This window comes from Python bivittatus, unplaced genomic scaffold (assembly GCF_059951505.1).
Source record: "Python bivittatus isolate LINGU-HERP-01145 unplaced genomic scaffold, Pbiv_v1 ctg000480_np1212, whole genome shotgun sequence".
NCBI lineage: Eukaryota > Metazoa > Chordata > Lepidosauria > Squamata > Pythonidae > Python > Python bivittatus.
The window spans coordinates 98,778,328-98,803,957 of NW_028277075.1; the positions used below are offsets into that span (position 1 = coordinate 98,778,328).

At 38.2% G+C, this 25,630-nt stretch overlaps 1 protein-coding gene across 3 annotated transcripts in view; it reads left to right on the plus strand.

Moving 5' to 3' along the window:
* GALNT13 (polypeptide N-acetylgalactosaminyltransferase 13) overlaps positions 1-25,630 on the plus strand; it is a 187,306-nt gene that overhangs the window by 127,815 nt on the left and 33,861 nt on the right. For all 3 annotated transcript variants that reach the window (XM_025166288.2, XM_007427590.4, XM_088146568.1), the window contains one exon: positions 1,691-1,871. In XM_025166288.2, coding sequence (XP_025022056.1) covers positions 1,691-1,871 — 181 coding nt within the window. The remainder of the gene's footprint in view (positions 1-1,690; positions 1,872-25,630) is intronic.

The following is a 25,630-nucleotide window of genomic DNA, read 5'->3' on the forward strand; positions in this document are numbered from 1 at the left end:
ATGAGCCAAGTACTTATCCATAAGACCAGTATTTTGTGTGGTGACATTTAATTTTATGATTTTCTGGTATTAATGGGATATAAATGTGACAATATATTTATTAACATGAAGTTGCGCGAGACAAAATCAGACCAGTATTAAATGGCCATTTGTTTACTGTGGTTATTCATATTCTGCATAACAATCATCCCAAAGCAGAGTACAATAGTATAAAGAATTATAAATAAAAATACAGGAAATATTGTGGTGAAACAAATTTGTGACTTCTTCCCACAGATTCTTTGATGGCCATGGCTGGCGGGAGAGGGAGGGAGAGTCTAGCTGAATGGGCTTCTGGGTTGGTGGCTGCCTTCCTTCCTCCGTTGTCATCCTACAAGGTTGTTGCTGGCAATGGTCAGGGCGGACGACTTCAGTGATAGATTTTGCTTACCTTCCTCCAGAAGGAATGGGCTGGGAGAGGTAGGGAGAGAAGAGTTGGATGATGGCTAATGATGTGCTATGTATAGATAAGTGGAAATCCTCTTCTGTTTCTCCTTTAATGCAGAACTCATTAAATTATGATGAAATTTTAGAGATTCAACACCAGAAATGTGAACTGTGTCAATGTTAGAGAGCTACAGAGATAACCTTGGAGAAACTATGCAGAGACAGTTTCAATTACATGTACACAAACAAGTTTTAAGCCTGGAAAACAAAGAAAATATTAGGAAGAAACTCAGATTGGTTCTACTCTAACTCCATGGGGCATAAGAAGGAGGGAAGGGAAAGTATAGACAGGGCTTCAAGATTCTGTTACTTTTTTTATTATTACACACCATCAAGTTGTTGTTGACTCTTAGCAATCACATTATAAATAGATTTTCTCAAGGATCTGTTCCCAACCTGGTCCTTAAGTTTTCCAATGGTGCCCCTGTGGTTGCTGTAATTGAGTCCATCTACCTTATCCCTGGTCATCCTCTTCTTCTCTTTCTTTCCACCTTTCCCAGCATTAGAGTCTCTTCTAGGGAGCTGGGTTTTCACATAATGTGTCCAAAGTAGGATAATTTGAGCCTGCCTTGGGTGAGAACTCTGGGTTGATTTGTTCAATGATCCATCAGTTTGTTTTCTTGGCTATCCATGCTATTCTTAGGCATCTTCTCCAATACCAAAGCTCAAAAGTATCAATACTCTTCCTGTCCTGCTTCTTCAGAGTCCAACTTTCACATTCATAGAATGGTCATGTATTATTTTATGCTGTTCCTCCCTTGATGATTATATGGATAACATGTTGGCTGTTCCCATTGGTTCATGGGACAGCTATGTAGCTGGTGCAGCCAGCTCAGTGTTCCAAAACTAGAAGTAACAGTAATAATTTTTTGGAGACATTAAAGCAGTGGCATCTTTCACAGGACTTGGGGTGCTGCTTCAAAAGCCGTTCCTGGGTGGGTGCTTTCATTCTGAGCAGCTTTCAGGGCAGGTGCACAAATTTTGCAAAAGGCACAGTTACGGTAATGAATCAGAGGGAGATGCTTTGAACTCCTGTGCATTGCAGAATACCTTATTCAAATGTTTTGCACAGCCTTGCTAATTACTAACATTAATTTACTAATTACTGCAATTGTGGCCCTTCCAGTATAATAAATATGCAGCAACTAACATTTAATTAGATGTTTGAAAATGAGGCTGATTTTGATATACTTTTAAATTTCAGATATGGCAGTGTGGAGGCTCATTGGAGATTGTAACATGTTCACATGTTGGCCATGTTTTTCGAAAAGCTACTCCCTATACATTTCCTGGTGGTACTGGTCATGTAATTAACAAAAATAATAGACGACTTGCAGAAGTGTGGATGGATGAATTTAAAGATTTCTTCTACATAATATCTCCAGGTAAGGAAGCATTTTATTATAATTTTGTAAGAAATATACACACACACATACACACACAGACACGTGTATGTGTGTGTGTATTTACGCACACATCTACATACAGCAGACATGCACACAAACATGTCCACTTATATATAATGAAAGAAGTCCACCACATACACCTGGTTTCGGCATATTGGTACTGAGATTTAATTTTTATTGCTCTGTCAGTTGCTATAAATCCAAATGATTGTGATGAAATTCATTTAAGTCGTGTAATGTCTTCTGTAGTAAGTGTTACCATAATATTTAAATTATAATAAGGAAAAACTAAAAAAAAAAAAAGCTCCCATGCTGATCAGCACATTTCACATTATATCCAAATATATAATTTAACCCAGAGCTTTCAGAAAACAAAACAAAAAGAAGAAAAGCAAACAGCAGAGCTAATTCAAGAGTGGGAGGGTTGGTGGAAAGAAAGCACATCATTTTTCCTGTTCTTTCTTGGCCTCTGTGATTGGTCTCATATATATTCATATATTTCCCAGGTACATAATGTTGAGGACTTATTCAGATCTAGTTTCAAATAAAATCACAGAGAGAAAAGAGTACCCCAGGAAAGATGGCTTATTATAAAATCTCTGTCTTAGAGTGAAATGGTACATGACCGTAAGGCAGAGATGAGATATTTGTGATCCTCCAGATGTTACTAACATGAGCTCCCATCAGCCCCAACAAGCACGGGTGCCCCGCTCGTGATAGAAGCAATTTATCAAGAACTTCAGCAGGTTATGCTGTTTGTTTCCAAGACTGACATGCTTGATTTGTATTCTATTGCATACCCTTAGGCAGCAATCATAGGTGTGCATATCCCAATAAACACCCCTGAATACACTGGTGTTTAGTTCTGAGGAAACATGCATAGGAATGCCCTCTAAGCAGTTAAGATTGTACTTTTTTGCAGGCATATCTAGGGATTAGTTGCAATAAACAAGTGAAGGGTGCTGATAATTTCTGGCCTGGAGAGGAATGTGTAGTAGCTACCTTCTCACACCAAATGTCTCTTCCACAGAATGCGACAGAATTGTGGTGCTCCAGTTTTTAAGTGGTAGTAGCAATAGTAGGTAGTAGTAGTAGTAGAAAATAAAAACCTTTTCTTCAAATAACCTTAAGGTTATAGCAAAAGGGAAGCAGCCATGGAAAATGGGGGCATTTCTACTCAGTTCTGCCCTGGAAGTTACCCCTTCAGTGTCATTTAAAAAAAATTATGGATTTAGCAAGCTTCCAAAGGAGACTGCTCACAGTCACTCATGTCCCGGTCACCTCCTGATTGGACTACTGTAATGCGCTTTTCACGGGGCTGCCCTTGAAGAGTATCTGGAAGCTTCAGCTGCTGCAGAATGGAGTGATGCGGGCAGTTATGTGTGCTTCCAGAACAGCACATGTTACACCTCTGCTCCACAAGCTACATTGGCTGCCAGTCTATTTGCGGGTAAATTCAAGGTGCTGGTTTTAACATTTAAAGCCCTTCATGGCATGGGGATAGGTTATCTGAGGGACTCCCTCTCCCCAATTACATCTGATCCGCCCCATCAGATCTGGCAGAAGAGGCACGCTGCAGGTCCTGTCTACTAAGGATCTACATTTGGTGGGTCCCAGGAGGTGGGCCTTCTCTGCCATGACGCCCACCTTATGGAACATTCCCCCCCCCCTACAAAATTAGCTCCATCAGTGTTGATGGTCAGGAAGTCCCTCAAGACCTGGCTATGTCATTCGGCCTAGGGCTCCCAGGGGACTGGTGAAATTCTATGATGGCTCCATCACTGTGGCTGATATTCACTCCTGTGCTCTGTGGCTTTATTTTTTAAATAAATAAATCATTTTTTTTATTTAAATAAAAAATAAACCCATGACTCGTTGGGTCATCCTTCTTTCCACATATAATATAGGCTGGTGCTGTTTCCCCTCCTTCATGACTCTCAGCAGAGCCCCAGTGAAGCCGCTGCCACTGCTGCCGCTGCCTCCTCCTCCTCCTCCTCAGCTATCAGCTAATCCATGGAACTGCCTGCCACTTTGCTGGGGGATAGCCATGGACCATGAGGAAAACTGCACCCCTGTTCCCTATCCTGATGTGTTCCCAGTGGTCTCCTCCCTCCAGGGAGGAAGAGGGCTCACCCTTCAACTGCGGGCACCCCCCAACCAGACTTACCTCACCAGCAGGCATCTGAGTCACTCCTTTGTCCTTCTCTCGCCACCCACCATTGCTAAGAGATTTCAGTTTTCTGCCTCGGTTCCAAAGCAGCCAATTGCCACTCACCTTTCAGGCCTTACCACCAACCAGTTGGACACAGGGGACAGAGGGAGGTGGGAAGGAGGGCAGGGATATGCCCCTCCCATCTTCCCTTGCACCATGCAAACTACAGGTTCCTGGGAAGTCGTAAATCACGATCACGTGACCGCAGCTAACCATGGCAATGCTGCAGCTGTCACAACTTTGCGAATAGAACTTGTGTGACGATCCTTGAATTTCAATTCCACAGGAGTCATGGGTCCCAGATTTTGGGTGCATTCTTTAAGTTAGCCCATTTGAGGTACCTTGCTTCAAAAATTGTTGCCCTATGATGCACCATTTCAGCCAATTGAAGTTACATACAGAGAGACAGGAGAGTGTTAGTAATATATAGATAACAACTGTTGTACATTTTAATAATGACTGTTTTATGTCTGTTTTATATATTTATTGTTTTAATTAATTTTTGTACACTGCCTAGAGTCATTTAGTGAGATGGGCTCACATAAAAATTTGATATATGGATGGATGGATGGATGGATGGATGGATGGATGGATAGATAGATGGATAGATAAATGGATAAGGTGGTCTTAGCAGTTAAAATGTGAGCTTTTTGAAATCTTAGTAATTTTGGAAGGATAAATTGTTCTTTATTCTAATCCGGCACATAAACCTAAGGTGTACATATAAAAGAACTCTATTGTTGCAATAAATTAGCATGGATCCTTTGAATCTGACTTTTAGAATATGAGTGGAAAATGGAAGCACAAATATTTAAAATTATTCTGCTCCTCTACATCTTGAGATGTTCTTCCATATGGGGTTGTTTTTGTCTTTTGTTTTGGTAGAAGGCAGTTATTTTAATAAGGTAGATGTTTTTATCAAAATTGTGAACCTATTTTTTTATATTAAAATTTTCTTTATTGTTATAAGTAATTCCAAAGCAAAATTTGTGGAAATATTCAGGTTTAAAATTTCTGATACATGTCACTGGGTTTTGTTTGTTCATTAGTCACATAGTTGATAGCACTCTGTTAAGTATCTGAGCATAATAATATCTTAATGTTGAATAGTGCATCCAGTTTGGTAGTGTGAGTGTAAACTGACCTGTATTTCTAAGACCCTTGGCAGCCCCCAACTCCCTCCCCTCTTTTTTTTTTTTTAATGTATACAAAAAGAAATAAGACAGAAAGGGAGGGACAAAGATGGGAAAATCCCACAAAAATATAATTTTTTTATGTACTAAAAAATACCCCTACATATATATTCAAGTAATACTGTACAATTAAATTATTAATACTTGAGGCAGTTTTATTTATGCCATCCCTATTCTACAGTTTTTGTATGCCATGCCAATCCCCAGGACTCTGTGTGTTGCAGGAAAACAGGAATACCCCATGATATAAAATAAATATTAGCATAATAAACAGTGCCCCCTCCACAATAATCTTGCGGTGGGCTTTGAAGCAAAGGAATCTTCAGGGTCTTTCTACATGAAAGGGAGTTGGGGCCAGCAATACTTCTGAGGCAGACCATTCTGGACTGGGGAAGTTGTTACTGAAAAGACCTTGTCCCAGCTCCATGAATCTGTTTGGAGGGTGGGAATCTTCACAGGCCCTCTTTCAATCACCAGAATTGTGTTTGGGAAGGCAGTCTCCGATATATCTCAGCCCACATGGTATAAGCCTTTATAGATATTGCTCAGCAATTCAGTTGAGTCTGGAAGCCTACTGGTAACCTCTACAACAACCAAAGAATAGGTATAATCCTGCAATCATTGGTTTCTCCTGTTAATAATCTGGCCACCTAGTTCTGGATCACCTGTAGTTTCCAAGCTGCCTTCAAAGTAGCCCCATGTAGAATGCATTGCAGTAGTGTAGTCATGTTGTGATAGGGCATGAGTTACTGTTGCCAGAGCATCTTGTTCCAGTGCCAGCCTTGCGAGGTAGTCCAGACAAGAAGCACACCCAAAAGTATTAGCTTTATTTTATTGTAAGGTTATATTAACAGAAACTTGCAAGTCTGAAAGTACATTACTCCCCTGTTGCCTTTGCAGCCCAAGAAACTAGGGAGGGCCCCATCTGAGATGTTTGCCAGACCCCTCTTCCTTCCGTGGGCTCAGCTGCTGCTTGTCTGACCATTTCCCTGGCTGTGGCTCTTCCCCCTGTCTCCCCAAAGTCATTCCCACATACCATTACGTTAAGATAGGGTTGTAACTGGAATACCAACTAGACCAGACCAAAGCCTCCCTGGAGTGGTTTCCACCTGCTGTACCAGCAGGAGTTGTGAGTCCAGGAGGTCATAGATTAGTACCTTTAGAGGGAGTACAGTTCTCTCTAGAATGACCTCTGGGGCCAATATTCCTAGATGCTTACTAACAAGCATTAACTTCATTTGGGAAGATTTAATCTGAGCTTGTTTTTTCTCATCCAGACCCTTACCATTTCCAGACGCCAATTCAAGACTTACGCAGTTCAGTCCAGAATGGTAATATACAGTTGACTATCATCAAGATACTGATGATCCCTCATACCAAACCAAGAGATAACCTCTCCCAGTGGTTTTATAGAAATGGTAAATTCTATAGGACCAAGCTCAGTGGCACCCCAGTTCAGAGCAACCAAGGGCTTGACCACTCATTCCCTATTATTACTAACTGGAATTGCCAACCTGCCCACACAGGTATGATTGGAACCATTGTAAAATTGTTGCTCCCACTTCCAGCTGTTGTAGCTGGATACCATGGTTGACATACCATTGATAGTATGTCAGTGAAAGGTCCAGTAGGATGAGGAAGGGCATACTCTATCCAAGTGTTGATGAAGGTCATCCATGAGATAAATGCTGTTTGTCTTCTCATGATGGGATGAACTCTGGATGAATGGGATCTGGATAATTTGCCTCTTTTAGGGTCCTCTGTAGCTGATTCACTGCCTTTTCAATAACCTTTCCCCAGAGCTCCTGTAATTGCAGTGCTGAAATCAGTGCTAAAGCTATTGCTGACCTGTGGTGTGATTTCCTGCCATTTTGAAATAGGAAGTGATAGAAAGCTATAATATAAGCTTAATCAAAGGGGGGGGGGGACCCAACAACCTGACCCTGAAACAAGAAACAGATGGAATATCCTAGCTCCACCCTTGTGTGTGAATAGTGTTGTCACTTGGCCTCATTTCCACTGAAGTCCTTAGCCTCCACAAACATTAATATGGCCTAGCTCTGCCAAAAGTTTCCTCCATTGTAAATAATTAGCTCAGCAATTGTTTTACATCAAGTTCTGAAAAAAATGCAATGTGTAGTTTTGATACACCCCTGTGGTTAGTTCTCCTAACTCATTTAGGTTGTGGTCTTCTAACACTGTCATTGGGCCTTGTAGTACTAAACAATTAATAAATATGCATAGGGGTGCACTGTTCATATAGTATTGCTTTGTGCTTAGTCCATCATTTCTTACTATATTAATATAAGATATACCACTATATGTCATAATTATTAAAAATGTGAACAGAGTTTCAAAAAGCATTAGGGCAAACTTCATATTTAAAAATAAATACATGAAACGGTTATTTTTACACATATTTTTCAGTACTCTGCGCAGATAATTTAAACTAAATTGACTGAATGCTGAAACCAATTTTAATTGAGTTTTGAACATTTCATACTTAAAGGGCATTTTTCTTCCCTTGATCAGAGTCAACAGAATTGAGAAGTTCAAATTTTGATCAGGAATAAAATAATGTTTTCCTGAAATGTTGGTTTTCTAGGAGCCCGTGCTGTCTTTTCTACACATTATCTTATCTAGATGTGAAAGTGATAGTTGCCTTGTTATTCTTTGTCTGTAGCTATTCATAATGCTGTGCTATAGATAAATATGGAAAGGATGTTAGCTTCTTCCATAAAATTAAACACCTACCAAATGGTTTTAGTAGTTTCTTCACAAATGGTAGTTTAATATGCTTCTGCAAATAAATTCTAAAATGGTACTCTTTAATTCAGGAAAGGTGATCTGTATATTAAGGCTGGAAGAAGTGTTGAAGGGGTGCTTTACTTTGAGAAAAGTTCAAACAAAGCACTCACTTCTAAGGGCAAAATGAAGAGACTGTTGCTCTTGTTCAATATGCTTTGGAGCATCTCTCAGCCTTCTTCTGTAGAGCTTCTGCACAGAAGAGTAAAAGGAGCCATCCCTTGCAGCGTTGTGGAGGGGTCTCCCAGGCTGGACAATTCTGTCATCGGCTGCAGGCTACCCTGTCATAGTTTATCCCTTTGGAACGTAGTGAAGGATCTCCAATGCTGGGCTGCTCTGGTGTATTCTTGAGAGCAATCCCCAAACTACCTATCCTGGAAGACTGGGTCAAAGGCTGAGAGGATATAATTCAAGGCCACATGAATTACTCCATCAAAATAGATTGGGTGGTTTCTTTGCTTCTGCAAGATGAATCCAGTTCTCTCCATGGTGAGATTACTACATTGAGGCAGGTCTAATCACTTCCACGTATGTACAAAGATGAGCCATATATTTGCTGCAGGTCTGGTTTGAGTGCCTTATAATCATTCCCACTTTGAATCTCATTCCTTCATTGGTCAGAATACATAGCCATCAAGCCTAGCAGGAATGGACTGCCTTAGCCCCAGGGAAATAGCTAATCTCATTAGAAATCATCCAAGTTAGCAGCCATTCCTGTTTCTTGTGGAGCAAATTTCATAATTTGATTATATGCTCTGTAAAATTCCAAGTCACCCATCTTAGGCTTCATTAGATAAACCTGGACTCTGGGGTTTTCCTATTCTATTTGTTCATGCCATGCATAATCATATACACTCTCAGTATGTCATCACATCCCCATAATCACCTAACAAGCCCCAGACATATAGGCCTTCTTTAGAAGAGTTTGGGGAAGTCTGTATTTTCATACATTTGTATCACAAATGATGTTTTCTAGCTGGCATTAATCAATAATTGAACAATTAACAATTAACACAATTTGATCATAATGTAGATTTCAGTTGAAAAAATTCTGGGCATACAAGGCACTTAAAGCAATATATTTAAGATGAAGAATATTCTTTAGTACTTCCTTAAAAATGCAGAGCTGGAGAGTAGGACTTATAGAATATGTTGGGTGCTTCATGATGCTTATTACTGGTGATAGTTCATCACATAATTGTAGATGTCACATGAAGACTCAATAAACAATAAATAAACCAGATTCTGGTTTCTCATCTATGGTCTTTGAATTATATATATGCAAAATAAGAACTAACTAAAACGTCTTAGCCAGGTAAAAAAGCGTTTCAGGAAGATAGTGAATTCAGTTAAATTTTCTGAAATGGATGCCATGGGAAGAGTTGGAGGTTCTTACATCAGATTTTGGGCTGTTCTCATCTGAGGTCTTATGCTTTTACTTTCCTCATGTTTGGCTTAATTTTTTCCCCCCTTTGCTTCTATGTTTTTTTTTATTTACTGTTTGCCCTTATTGTCACACTGTTAGGCAGCATGTGGTTGCCTGTTTTCGGGTAACAGATTTAGAACACAATTAAACATAGATAAATCATCAGGCAATTAATTTATAGTTTTATAGATACCTGCCTTTTTTGCATCTAGTGTCAAAATGTCTAAATCTTTGGATATTAATTCCTACTCTATTTAGTCTTGTTAATTACCCATTTCTTCGAACCTTTGTTTGGAAGTTAGTTATTTTTTAAAAAATCGGTTTCAATTTACCATTAATTTTATATCAGAAAGATGGTGTGAGCTAATAGCTCTGGATGTTGTATAAAGCAAAGGTTTACAGTAATTGTAATTGCTTTGTGGTGATTTTCTATTTTGATTAAATTTTTAATTATGCTTAGTAGAGAAGACTGTCTTTTTTTGAGGAGAGGGTAAAGGTTATGTTCAGTAATCACTTTAGAAGCCAAGCAAACACTTTAGTTTAACAAAGCAAATACTAGGTTTTCCCCTAAAATTAAACTTTCAAGATAATTTATGCACAGTAATTAATTATAAAGCCACACTCTTTTATATGTGTTTACAGTGAGGAAATTGAAAGAAGTAACACTTATTCTTATATGTGATCCTTTTGGTACTCTTCTACTTTTTCCTTGCTTCCACTATCAAAGAATACAATGTTTACAATTACTTATATCCCATTGGTATCAAGTAGGCTTATTCCCAAGTAAAATGCAATTGATTATATTAGGGCTTACTCAACATATGTTATACTCATTGGATGCATTGGGGTTTACTTCTAAGTGCATACATAGAATTGCACTGCCAATTCTATTCCTGCTCTTAAAAATAGAATTTTCTGACTCTGTATAAACAAGTCTTTTATTAAAATACTCCCAGCCAGTGGAATTGTATGCAGAAATCAGTTGTAAGGATGGGGAGGAATTTATTCAGTATACATTTTAATTAGGGCATAATTAATTTTAATTCCATATAAATTTTAATTTGGAACTACAGTTTACAAATTCAAATAGTGTACGTAATTCTTAATGCAAAAGTACTGATTACTCCAGTACTTTTAATTTTCCAGTGCAGTTTGGAACACAAAAATGCTTACAAAAGTGCCTGTATAAACGTTAGGGAAAAGCACAGGAATACATTATATGAAGAGAAATAGCTTCCAAATAATTTATTTTTTCAGAAACATTCATATAAAGTGCATATATTATAGGAATATATTGTGTGCATTTTTGAGTTGCTTTTTTAAAAACTTATGCAGAAAATCATCAGAGTAAGACTGGAAAATGGAAAACGGAAAATGGAAATTGCCCATTGAATTGCTCTTTCAAATTCACTATCTGCAAACAAAAACAACAGCCTATACCACAATTCATGTGTGTGTGTGGAGGGGGGGTGCACGCAGATGTGTAATGCCCTTTGGGCTGTTTTCAAATTCTTGCAGAATTTCACCTACAGCAAAATATACTAAACAGAATGTTCTTGGTGGATTTAATAGAGATTTCCCCAGGAATACTTTCCTTTCTGTTTCACAGAAAGGATACAGATCACACTGACATCATAAAATACTTTTTAAAAATTGTTATAACACTTAAACTTCTATATACACTTTCCCTCTTTTGAATCTCCTGTATAGCAGTAATTTTTAGGAATTTAGGGTGTCGTTATTCAGTGCTGTCAGAAGACTTAGTTTTCGGTCTTTCCTTTATATGAAAGCTTAAACCTCTATAGTAGATTAATTTATAAGTCCTTCTTCCTTGGCATATCTTCACTGAGAGCTTGCACTCAATAATCCTTGATTAATTACTTAAATGCATCTTCCTCAGGGTTAGTAAGTCTCTGGTTACATTCTCTCCCACCCATAGATATGCCTGAGTAAATCACCATGGGGCACTGAGAGACCAGATTTAGAAGGAGGCATGATTTTAGAACCAACAACTGAACCATTGTAATTTCCAGCTTTGCTCCATTGTATGGGATACTGAAAACATTGTAGGTGCTCCCCAAACTAAGCATAAATAATGAAAAATATTTTTGATAGGTACCACATTAATAGAGATAATATAGTAATGTTTGGATTTTAAATATGGTAATTGAATTAGAACAGCTAAATGTATGTCATGAACTTCATCAAATTCTGGGAGATTGACTCGATTAAATTACTTAGGGCTCATGCTTTCCAAGTACAATAGAGTCATATTAGAAGATACTCATTATCACCACGAGATATTCCTGTTGCATACTCCCTGTGTGCACTCAACAACTACTGTGTATGACTCTGTAGCAGTATAGGGATGTGGGTGGAAGATGAGTGTCACTTCCCTCTACAGCCTGATTCTATCAGTAAAAATGGCTTGCAATTACATTCTAGAACTGAGAAAATTTTGAATTTGAAACATTTAGAACTGAAATACTCTATGCCATACAAAACAAGGAGTTCCAGTGCCATTCTGACCATTTTACAAGTGTCCTCAGCAACACAAGGCAGGAATAGTTCAAGCCTAGAACAATTGCAGAATGGTTAGGATAGCATCAGTAATCTTTGGACAAGGTTAAAATACCATTTTAAATTGGAAAGAAAGGTTTTTGAGCTTGAAACTGGGTGTTTTTTTCCATATAGTTCAAATTCAAAAGATTTTGCACACTGCTTTTAGATTCAGCCTAGTGTTTGACTAATTTGTACATCATGGCAAACTATGGTCAAGGTGAAAGAAACAAGATGGAGCTTGGAAGCTGTGATACCAAGATAATAGAGAATTAATTCCATTTTTTTTCTCCCTGGATTTAAAGATTGGAAATGATGCCTGGATTGATCTCTCTCTCTCTCTCTCTCTCTCTCTCTCTCTCTCTCTTGTTAAGTTTTGTTTTGGCTTTTTTTTGGGGGGGGGGCTAGCAATTGATCAGTCATTTATTTGAAAAAGTTAATATAAGTCGTTATAACTTTTCAAAATTTTATTTTGGTAGCCATTTATGTTTTGGAGCCAAGTACTTTCATAAATCAAGTAAAGATATAAATGCAAATGTAACTTTTTTTGCTCTTTTATAAGATACTCTGGGGTAAACATGCGTCTTTAGTTTGTTTACTATTGCTTGTTCTTTCTTTCAAATCTTTTCTGAGTCAAACAATACTATTATACTAGATGATGAAAACAGAAAATAAATTGAAGATAGAACTAAAGGGAAAAGTAGTGCTTAGGATAATTGTAGCTTTTTACCTTTCTACCCCATTTTCTATTGGAAAATGTGTCTAGGTGTATTTTCTTCTTCATTACTTCTAATCTACCCCTTTGTGAAGTTCAATGCCTGTCTGAAGGCAATGCTTGTTCTTATAGCTTGTATCTATAGATTTTATTTGAAAGCTCTCAAGAAGACCTTTCTGAAGATTGCCTTCTTTCAAAACCATCATCCCCACTGCAAATATACTATGTAATGTAATGTGGATAAGGTTTTATAGCATAATAATCAATATGGATAAGGTTTTATAGCATAATAATCTGACGCAAGTTTCTGTACAGAATCCAGTGCTTGTGTTTAGAGTATATGATAAAGATCACGTAGGCAGCAGTTAACCTACAGTATCTCCATTACTAATATCTTGTAGGTGATATAGGTATTCCCAAATGTGCATGCAAGATCCAAGATGAAGATATACCTATGTCTATTTAAGATCTGTTAATTATTAGTTTGCTTAAAAGGTAAAAAAAAAAAAATCTGAATCTTGACTGAAATTTAGGAAAGAATTTCTATTAGTAACATTAGTTGAGCTGTCAGACATTCATACTGGTGCTGGAGGAAGGCTGGTTGGGAGGGGGGCAGAATTTTCTTTGATTTCATTCTCCCATCTGCAATTTGGGTAGCATCTCTGATGGAGGGACCTGCTGAGCCTTTTTAGGATTGCTCATTCACCTTTGGTGCCCACCTGGCACTCACCTATCAGCTCCAAGTAGTTGTAACATGCATAGCAGCCACACCCCAATAAACCTTCTTGGCAGACAGGCCAGACCAGGTAAGGGTAGCCGACAGATCTTCAACGCTCGGTAAGAGAGGGGATTATCCCAGTGTTTGAAGACTGGCCCTGGCAGATTGAGTGGAGGACACTGATCAATGGTCCAGTGGTCAAGAAGGCAGGCCCAGCAGACACTGTGGACCACTAAGAGCACAACAAGACACTTAGATGTCCTGGTCATCCCCTCCAGCTGTAACAGTTGTCCATTCCACTGGATTAAGGTCTCTTCTGGTGAGACAGTGGGACTGCCCCTGTGCAACAGCTGCTCCACTTAACATACCATCACACACAGGTTTCTGTTGTGCAATTCATCTTCATCTACAACCCATCTGCAATTCATCTCAGTCCATTCATTGAGCCCTGCAGCGATGGGGGAGTAATGAAGCAACAGGTGGAAATGACCACTGGCAGTTGTATTCACAAACCTGCAATGGGCGACCTTTGGGCCAGTGGTCATTCATCTCAGTACCTGGGGCAGCAGAGACGTCTGGCAGCATCCAGAGCAACTGGGCAGCCCTTTATAGGATAGCACTGCCACCCTCTCATGAGGGAGACAGTTAGAAAAGATACCTTAAACATTGTCTGCCCCACAACATCTGGCTAGCTAACTGTAGCTTGCAGATCATCTGCTTAGCGGTCGAGTACTATGAAAAATCAAACAAAACTATCTTTGCAGCATGGAACATCTGCACCTTGCTGGATAAAGATAAGGTGTCAAGGCCTGAAAGATGAACAGCACTCATAGCAGCTGAACTTCATCATTTTAGCATTGATATCACTGCATTCAATGAGATCAGGTTGTAGACAAGGGTTCATTACAGGAAGCAGCAAGTGGATATACGTTCTTTTGGAAAGGGAAACCGCAGACTGACAACAGGACTCTCAGAGTAGGTTTTGCAGTCAAAACTGTTCTGCTGAAGAACATCTCTACTCCACCCACTGGAATAAATGAACATATTACAAAGTTCAACTTTCCTCTCAGCAAGTCCCGGTACATCACTATTATCAGCGCTTACACATCAACTCTTACAAGTCCAAAGACAAGGAAGGTTTCTAAAGACCTGGACCAGATTATTCAAACAACCCCCACCAGCAACAAACTCATCATTCTGGGTGACTTCAGCGCTAGGGAGGGGACAGACAATGACAACTGGGATGGAGTCCTTGGTAGACATGGGGTGGGAAAACTAAACAGTAACAGCCTGCTGCTTCTGAGCAAGTGTGCTGAGTGCAACCTGTGCATCACTAACACAATGTTCAGACTTGCAAACCAGTACAAAACAACCTGAATGCATTCCAGGTCCAAACACTGGCACCTGCTTGACTATGTCATAGTATGTCAACGTGACCTTAAAGACATCACCATCACCCAGACCATGTGAGGTACTGGGTGCTGGGCAGACCACAGGTTGGTCCAGTCAGTCCTCAACCTGCACATAGCCCCTTTACATTGTATGCAATCAAGGACTATCAGAATGTCATTCAATATCAGCTGACTGCAAGACCCAGGCTAAGTCCGATGTTTTCAAGATGTACTTAATAAAAAATTCTGTGGCAATTTACCACTTGTAGGAACCTGTTCTGAAAAGTAGATGCAATTTAAAGACGTGGTCATGCAGGCTGTAACAACTATACTTGGACTTAAAACCCAGGAGCATCAAGACTGGTTTGATGAAAACCACAAGACCATTTCTCCAGCCCTCCAGGCCAAGAACAAGGCATATTCAGACTGGCAAAATGATCCATCATCTGTAGCAAAGAAAGACAAGTTTAAACACCTGCAGTCCACAGTACAGGTAGAACTGCAAGAAATGCAGGAGGAGTGGTGGCAGTAAAAGGAGCAGGTGGAATGCTATGCAGACATGCATGCCACCAGAGAGTTCTTCAGCACCATAAAATCAGTTTATGGCCCTTCTAAATCAGGATGCTGCCCCTTGCTGTCATCTGATGGGTCAGACCTGATCAAAGATCAGGAAGGACTGAAAAACGGCTGGGCTGAACACTTTTCCAACCTACTCAATAGGCCATCCACAGTTGATCCCAATGTCTTACAGCAGATTCCTCAGCTGCCAGTCTTGGATGCCTTAGAGCTCCCTCCCACTACTGGTGAGATCAAGAAAGCAATCTCACAGATGAACTCAAATAAATCAACAGGACATGATGGAATTCCTGCTGAGATCTACAAAGCACTAGACCCAAACACCTTATAGGTATTCCAAGACATCTTGGAGGACATCTCGTTTACAGAGGAGATGCCTGACAATTTCCATGATGCCCTCATCATGGATATCTATAAAGTAAGGGAAGAAAATCAGACACTGGAAACTACAGGGGTATCTCACTGCTGTCCATCGCAGCAAGACTTTTGCCTGCATTCTCTTGAACAGACTTGACACTGTCTCAGAAAGGAACCTCCCAGAGGCCCAGTGTGGCTTTTGGCCAGAACAGAGACAGAGACATGATATTTGCCATGAGGCAAGTCCAGGAAAAGTGCATTGAGCAGAACGCACCTCTTTATTCTGTCTTCATTGACCTGACAAAGGCGTTTGACACGGTAAACAGGGAGGCTCTCTGAACCATCCTGAGACGTTATGGATGCCCGTGGAAATTCATGAAGTTGATTCAGCTACTCCACAATGGAATGACAGGACAGGTCCTTTGCAATGGTGATATGTCAGCTGCATTTGCCATTTCCAGTGGGGTGAACCAGGGTTGTGTGCTAGCCCCACTCCTGTTCAATCTGTTCTTCACTTGCATGTTGTCACGTTCTGTCCAGGGTCTGAAGAAAGGTACAGCAGGTATGATTGGATGTCTCTCTCTCTGACCTTCACTGCTTGAATGCTGTGACAAAGTGCTTCCATACAGTCATTCAAGAAACCTCTTTGCTGACGACTCTGCGCTTCTGGTGCACAAAGACAGTGATCTACAGTCGATGCTGAAAAAATTCTCAGACGCTTCTATGCTCTTTGGCCTAACTATCAGCCTGAACAAGACTGAAGTACTTTACCAGCCCATGCCAAATACCAACCCCATAGAACCAAAAATCACTGTCGACAACACCCAGCTGACAAATGTAAACAGCTTCAAATACTTGGGAAACATCATCTCAAGCAATGGGTCTTTGGACAAAGAAATTGACTCCAGGATCAGCAAGACCGGCCAGGCTTTGGGGTGACTGTGTACTAGAGTGCTCCTTCAGAAAAAATCTCCACAAAGCTGAAAGTCTACAGAGCTGTGCTTGTCCCTTCTCTTCCATATGGATGTGAGTCCTGGACTCTGTACCGACGACATATCAAACAACTGGAGAAATTTCACTTATGCACTCTCCATCCTTGGCATTCATTGGCAAGACCGTGTCTCCAACCTGGAGGTCTTGGATTGTGCAAAGTCCACCAGCATTGACTCCCTGACTATCAGAGCCCAGATGTGGTGGGTGGGACACATCATCAGAATGAACAACCACCGTGTGCCTCGCCAGTTGCTCTATGGTGTATTGGAGACCGGGAAGAGACCTCGAGATCACCCATGCAAGCACTACAAAGACACTGTGAAGGAAACCCTACACCACTGTGACATCCAGCCAAGGGAACTAGAAGCTGTGGCTGCTGACAGAACCCCCTGGCGAGCTCTTGCTATGAAGCCTCCACTGGCTTTGAAGACTGGAGCCGCCAACAACTGATAGAAAACTGTGGCATCACAAAATAACACCTACAGTTATTACAACAATAGACTTCCAGTGCCTCCATTGTGTTAGACTTTGTGCTTTCAGACCAGGACTGCAGAGCCACCTCCGTGCCCACAGATGTACTGCAGAACAGCATGTCTTCTTCAAACCCAAAGGACTACCTATATATCCCAGGCTCCTTAGCTTGGAAAAAGGATGAATGAGAGCAGACATGATTGAGTACGCAGGAAATCATACCTGGCATAGAGAATGTGGAAATGGGTAAGATTTTCCCCCTTACCATCAGGGGCCATGCCTTGAATTTCATTGAAAATCATTTTATAAGAGAAAAAAAACAGTTCTTCACACATAATTAACACATAATTAACCTTGATAATGACTAACTTGGATGGCTTTGAAAGGAGAGTGGATAAATTTATGGAGGACAGATCTAGCAAATGATATTGATCTTGACACAGTTTTAACTGGAAAGTTATTTGTGGATGGAAAATTGGCATAATAATGTAATATTTACAGTCTGAGAACATTTTAAATTATTTCCCAGTTCTTAGAATATTTCACAAACCACAGTTATTCTGGTTCCATTATATTTCCAGTTACATTTTTTGTTTGTTGGTTTAAGTTTCAGCAGTATGGACGAACTGATTATATCCATACTGGACTACAGCATGCTTTTTACAGAGAGTGTCGAAATTTCAGTCAGTACAGAAGTTGCCAAGTGGCTTATGGGGAAACACACATTGCAGTTCTTAGATGACACCAATACTAAACCATTTCTGGGCTCAGTTCAGAAGATTTGTTTTTACTTGCCAGCTCTAAATTAGGGGTGTAAAACTTTCATTGGCTTGATAGCTGTGCTCCTCCAACAGAAGAGAATATCCTAGCCCTTCTTTTTCATTAGTAAAGGTTGTTGAGGGGTTTTTCTTTAGTGCCATAGCTCCCTCTACCGATGAAATGTCACACTGCAGGATTTGGGTTATTTGTTTATGGAAGCAGATGGAAGTGCTGCTTCCATTTATTTCAAAAAAGGAGGGAAGGGATTAGAGTCTTTTTGGGGTCTACTTTGAAATTTAAAGTACGGTTAGATGAGGCTTTATGCTTAGTAGCAGGTTCACTTTTAGTGTTACGTTGCAGTGGGTGTGAGTCCTTGTATGTTATTTTGAGTGAATGTTTGCAGTAATTTGGCATTTAAATTTACAGTTTTAGCATTATATTTAGGCTTCATTGAGGACTACCTTGAAATTTAAAGTCAAGGTTAGTTTTAAAGTGAGGGTTTGTGTTTAGTAGTCATCCCTGCTCAACATTTTGAGTGGCAACATGTGCTGATATTCTGCTTCTGGTAAATATTTGTATTGGCATGGTTTGAAATGTAGGGTTAGGCTTCCTTGAATTCTATGGTTAAATTTAACATCAGGGTCAGATTTTGAGTGAATTTTTATGGTTAGTAGTAGTTTTAGTATTATATTTCAGGTGGGAGTGCGTATTTTTCTTTGGTTAAATATTTGCATTGTCAGAATTATGACGTTAGGGTTAGGGTTGGGGTTAGGGTTAGGGTTAGCTTGTTTGACGTGTACTTTGAAATTTAAAATTGGGTAGATTTAGGGTGAGGATTTATGATTAGTGGTTATCTTAGGCTGACGTTATGATTGGGGTTGAGTGCTTGATATTCTGCTTCTGGTAAATATTTGTATTGCTATGATTCTGAAGTTCTGTTTAATATTAGATTGACAGAGGTATTTGTTAACATCTAGTATCAAAATTAAATTTATGAGGAGATTTTTAGACTGAGTTGTACTGCTAGGTTTATCTTTCAATTCGTCTTTCAGTTTAAAGGCATCCTCATTCTAATTTGTATACAGCCATTATCCACAGTCCAATTTCAATTATTTCCATAATGTCAAGTTTGGGTAAGTGGTTTTATTTTTGTATGGATGCAGTTAAGGTTAGGGTTCCTTGAAGCTGATAACGATCCATTAGTGTGATGCAGCTACAAAGCAGAACAAATGCATTCCTAAAATGTATTAACAAAAATATAGCATCAAGATCCTAAAGAGTCAGTGTTTCTATCCATTCTGCATGGGCCGTATATCCAGTCCAAAAGTGTTGTAATTTAGGAGGGGAACAGTTAAACTAGAGTACATCCAGATAAGACAAGCAAGATAATAAGGGGCCTGGAAGGAAAAAAAAAACACCTTAATTACATTAGTTGAAGAAATTGGATATGTTTATCCGGGAAAATAAACAATTGCAGGGCCATTGGTGTCTTCAAACATTTGAAGGGCTGTCATGTAGAAGACATGGCAGATTTATTCAGCATTGTTCTAGAAGGCAAAGCAAGAAAACCATGGGGTTAAACTGTGGCCTGGCAAGACCGATCAGATTAAAAAAAAATATTGCAATCCCTCCAAGGGGTCATGATCCATAGTTTGAAAACACCATTCTTAAAGCATTCTTGCGATAAAGTTGCTACAGAGCTTTCTCGGAAAAGGTGATCCCTGTCATAATCTGTAACTTCCCCCTCATTTTCTTCATCCAGTTTTATTTCCCTCCTTATATTCAGATATCTCATTGGATAGTAGCGGAGAAAACTCAGTTATCATTAAAGGGATTTCCCCTCCAAATGATTGTCTTCATTAACCTTCATTAACTGGACTTCAGTCTGAGGAGTAAGCATTAAACTTGAATCCTGAGCTCGGAAATAGGGAGATTAAAACAGATGTTCTCCTAGCAATTCCTTTCAAATCTTATTTCAGATGCACTTGTCCTTAAGGCTTAATGAAAATGATCCCTCACAGGCCATCAACATCTATTATAAACAGCACTATTTCTTCCCACTTTTTCCTGGAGAATTTACATAAAGCTAACTGCTAACTAAAGCCTTAGAGTATTTTTAATTCCCTTTGTCTTATTCAATAGTCAGATCAGTCAGTCATATTTCAGTGTTTGGGAAAAAATATGTTCATGTATCCTTAGAGTAAGTTTTTTTTGGAGGCAGATAATTTTCAAAACCATTTTTGATATACCTGTAGTGAAAAAATAAACACCATAAAGAATTGAAACATTAGCTTCCATTACAGTGAAACCTAATTTTAATGGACTGACTGGGGGGAGGGGGCTCTTTCAATTCTTTCTTTCTTTCTTTCTTTTTTTTTAGTACTTAGCTCCTAGTCCCCTGATCAGCTTTGTTGTCCTTTTTTTGAACCTGTTCCAATTTGTCTGAATGCTTCTGAAAGTGTGGTGCCCAGAACTATGGCTGTGGTCTGATCAAAACAAAACAGAGAAGAAGGGCTTCCCTTGATTTGAAACTACTTTTATTGATTTAGACTAAAGTTGCATTTGCTTTATTTGATGTTACATAGCTGGCCTATGTTAACTTTGTTATTAACTACTATCCCAAAATCTTTTTCACTGAATTCTATGGGAAATCCCCCACCTTAGACCTACAAATTTGATTACTGGTTTCTAAATGAAGAATTTTCAACCTGTCACTTTTAGCCCATTATACAACCTGTTAAGTTTGTTCTGAATTTCAGCTCTGTCTTTTAGATCAGTAGCTATCCCAACAATGTTGTATCATCTGAAAATTTTGTAAGTGTTTCCTCTATCTCTTCATCCAGGTCATTAATGAAAACATTGAACAATAGAGGACCCAGGGCTAATCCACTCCATTTGATAGCTCTTTCCCATTTGCTGAGGAAGACTCTTTGACTATGATTTTTGAGCAAACTATCAGTCCACTTAATTATAATGCCATCTAGCCCACACTTAACTAGCTTGTTAATCAGCATGTTCTAGGGTACTTTGTCCAATGCCTTGCTGAAGTCAAGGTACATCTATACCATTTTCACAGTATTCTGAGGAAGTTATCTGTTCAAAAAATAAGGTAAGTTTAGCCTGACTTATCACCATTGTAAAGATTTGTTCCTGCAAATTCATGCTGACTTCTAGTAATTACCACCTTGTTTTCAGGTCCTTAGAGATTGATCTCTGATATGTTCTAGAACCTTTACAGGGCTGGATATCAGACTGACTGGTCTTTGGTTTTCTAGATCTTTCTTCTCCCTCTTTTTGAAGATAGAATCAACATTTGCTCTCTTCAGCCATCTGGAACTTACTTATTTAGTACATTTATATGGCTGAACTTTACCACTTCTGCAGGATTTCTCAAAGGTAATACATAAAGGTTCAGTCAGTGTCAGCTAGTCCTTTCAATAGCTGGTTCTAGAGATTTAAACTCATTCAAACAAAAGGAGTATTGATTGTTTCTATCAATCTCAAGCTTCAACCCAGCCTCTTAATCCTGCCTTTCATAGTTTTCTGATGGAATATACACTATTTTGTTGGAGAAGACCAAGCCAAAATAGGAGTAGAGGAACTCTGACTTTCTTTGTTTACCTGTTAGCATTTTGCCTTCTTACCTGTTAGCTAAATGCTTCTTCATTATTGGTATTTTAATCTTTTTTCTTTTCTCTTGCATATATCTAAAAAAAAGTTGTTGTTAGCATCCATTGTTAACCTCAGCTTATTCCGAGCTTTCACTTCCCTGACCCATCAGTCCTTTTCCTTTGTGACCTGGCTTCCCCCCTCCCCTTCCCTGTATATATATTTTAAAGAAAGTATATAATACAAATATACATTTAAAATAATATATATTGATAATACAGATAAAAAACCAAATGCAAGCAGTATAATACAGGTGAATAGCTAATAAATCCAAAATATCATATGACAAATATCTATATAACAATTTTATTGAAGAAATTTTTAACAAGATAAAAACAATACAAATATTAGAAAAGAAACAAAGAAAATAAGAAAGAATAGTGAATAAGTAAGAAACGAAAAAGAAAAGAAAGAAAGAAAGAAAGAAAGAAAGAAAGAAAGAAAGAAAGAAAGAAAGAAAGAAAAGATTATAAAGAAGCAGCTTCCAATCTTTTTGACAGCAGTTATAAATGCATTTATATTTTACCGTCTCTCTCTAAGGTTACATCATAATTTTCTTTTTTCCATTAGCTACCCTTTCTAATCTTCAAACCCATAAATCACAAGTTCATTTTTCTCTTTTTTTAGCAAAAAGTCCATAAGGGGTTTCCAGTCACTGATAAATGTAGTTGTTGATCTTTCTCTAATCAAACAAGTTAACTTTCCCATCTCTGCTAATTGTCTCATCATCACCAACTATTCCTTCATTGTGAGTATTCCAGAGTCTTTCCATTTTTGCGGATATAATAGTCTCGCAGCAATAATCATATATAAAAATATTCTACAATGGCTCTTTTCTAGTTGACTGTCCATTAATCCCAACAAGAAAAGTTTTGGTTTCAGTTGAATGTTGATCTTTAAAATTATTTGTATCATTATATGTATTTGATCCCAGAAATTTCTGACTTCTTTACAAGTCTACCAGACATGATAAAATTACCTTCATATTGTCCACATTTCCAATGTAAATTTGAAGTACTTTTACACATTCTAGACAATTTTTCTGGAGTCATATACCAACAGTACATCCTTTTATAAAAATTCTCTTTTAGGTTATAGCATAATGTAAATTTCAGTCCTTTTAACCACATGTTTTCCCACTGTTCCATCAGTATATTGTGTCCAAAGTTCTTAGCCTTTTTTATCATACAGTCCTTCACTTGTTCTTCTGTTTCAAATTTCAGTAGAAGTTTGTACATTTTGGCAAGTACACGCTCATCATTTGTACATAGTTCAACTTCAAATTCTATCTTCTGCTGCTTATTCCATTTCTTATATGTGTTTTTTTTATTTCTTCCAACCCAATTAAATGTTGGAAAGGGTCTCAGTTTGGTATACTGGGAAAAACTGGGAAAAAAAAAAGATTGAGTCTGAAAATGGGACATGTTATCTTTGTCTTACTCCTTATGTTAGGAAGGTTTTGATGAAACAGAATAATAATTTATCAACACAACAGTTCATAAAATATCAACCAGGCTGCTTCTCTGAGTGGAAAGTCTTTCAAGCAGACTAGCAGACCTTTAAATATGTTTCTTCCCAGCAGCCTTCCTTTAATGCATCTTGGCTATATGGTTCCATGTGTGTGTGTGTGTGTGTGTGTGTGTGTGTGTATGCATGCATTTTATAAAATCTTAAATACTACAAAGGTACTTCTGTATCATTTCTAATGTATATGCTACTTGGTGGAATATAACCCTGAAAGCTGGCCTACAGATCTATTTGATAAATAACATGATAAGGTATTAAATTGCCTAACTTAAAAGCATGCATGCACACACACAAACACACACGCAAACACACACACACACACACAGAGCTTTCACTGTAGTGTATTAGGGTCACTGTAGTATATTAAGGTCACTTATGTAATTCTGACATAGTGTGTCTTGTTTATAATGTAAGCATGTGTCTTAAGATATATATGCAATAATACAGAACTAGAAACTATGGTTTCTGTGTCAAAGAGCTTGATATGTAAAAAAAAAAAATGTTTCTGTGAGATAATGGGTAAAATAACAATATTAATACCCTGCTGTGGTTTATTGTCTGGAAGAATATGCTTCTTTAACCTTCTGTATGCTGCAAAACATAATGGTAATTTCTGCTGCTTCTTTACCCTTCATATGAATAGAAAACAGCGTCCAAATTCCTGGTTCAACAAGTTCAATATCAAGGCCAGTAGAGCAACTGATTATTTCTCGTTTTCATTTCATTGTGGATTTTATATGGTATAAATATAGCAAAGATTAAACATTGTTCCCCCACCACCTCCCCCATGTGCGCACATACAAACACACACATGCTTCTTTTTAAAGAAAAGAATGAGTTATGAATCCATTGGGCCAGAATAAAACATAACCCACCATGTTAAAAGCACATCATCTTTTAATATAGTCCTGTTTATATTAGCCAGATGGGATAATAAAGATTATTCTGGAATTAAATCAATGCTAACCATTTCCTTGTTGCAATGAGCCAAAGTAGCATATCTGTGCAGTTGTGTAAGAACGTTTTTTGCCCAGTCAGTTATAATCCCAAATACTTAAGCTGGAGCCTTTTTTTCTTCTTGAAAGCAGAGTAACTGAAATCTTTTGATATAGCTGGATAGACTTTTTGTTTTGTGGATAAGTTCCCACTGAGAATGTAGTTATTGGAGATTAGCAGACACAGAATAAGCATATATGGCATTAAGAAGAAACTGAGTGTAATTCTTACAAGCTGCAGGATGTAATTCTAGACAACTGCAGGTTATTAAATTAAGAATTTTTATTTTCTGCTAATTTTAAAAGAGGTATATTTTGTATTCTTAGTAGTTTATGATTGTAAAAAAGATGTAATGGTTCTTTTATGTTTTATTCCTGCTGTTTAGTTATATATATCCATGGTTTTGCTTCCCCTAGGAAGATTGCTTGGGTTAAAGGCAATATTCTTCTGAATCTTGTAATCTCTGAACTTGAAACTACAGTAAAACTGTACTGAACTAGTAAAAGTTTCCTAAAGTTCCCTTTTTGGCATGAAAATATAATAAAAATACATCAATCCTGCTGTGGTCCTATATATTCCCTTCCTTATTGGCTACAGAACATCTAATGACTAGGATAAAACTGAAAGATTTCATAGTTGATTCAGATGGCTACATGAGAAGCAATGATGAATTTATTTTTCTGGGGACTATTCTTCAAAAACTTTAACTTCTTGTCACCCTTAGTTTGTCACACACCTATGTTTGCATGAATGATTTTGACATGTCTCCTTTGATTTAATACCAAAAATTACAGAATGGGGTGTTCCATATCATGAGGAATAAGTGAGGCCATTAATAATCAGGAGATAATGGTATGTCTATGATACTGCTGTGTTGTGAAGACCTAAAGGCCTTTATAGTAGATCAAAACAATTACATGGAAATGAAAACGTATTTTTAGTAGTTATAATAACAGTGAGTATACTAACATTGAGATTTAAGACAAACTGTTGTAATGCTAGGGGCATTGTACAAGAGCAGGTAATATTGTTTGGGTGCTAGAAAGAGTTTTAGTGTAGAGGGATAAATTATATGCAACCAGAATTTAAGGGGAGAACATAGAAATTATCAAATAAGACAAAACCAGCCACTGTCATGCACATTCCTTGCTATAAGAACTGGTTGGCAAATTTCCCCATTTTAATTACTTTATGAATTGTCTGCTGCAAAGCTCCTACATCTATTACTCCATTTACTTTTTAAAATAATTAATTAAATACATTTGTTTCAGCACTTACTACTAAACTCTCCAAGTAGAATAATATTGATAGTATTTATAAAGCTATATATCCAAATTTAAAATGATCATGGATATCCTGGTAGAAACGTTT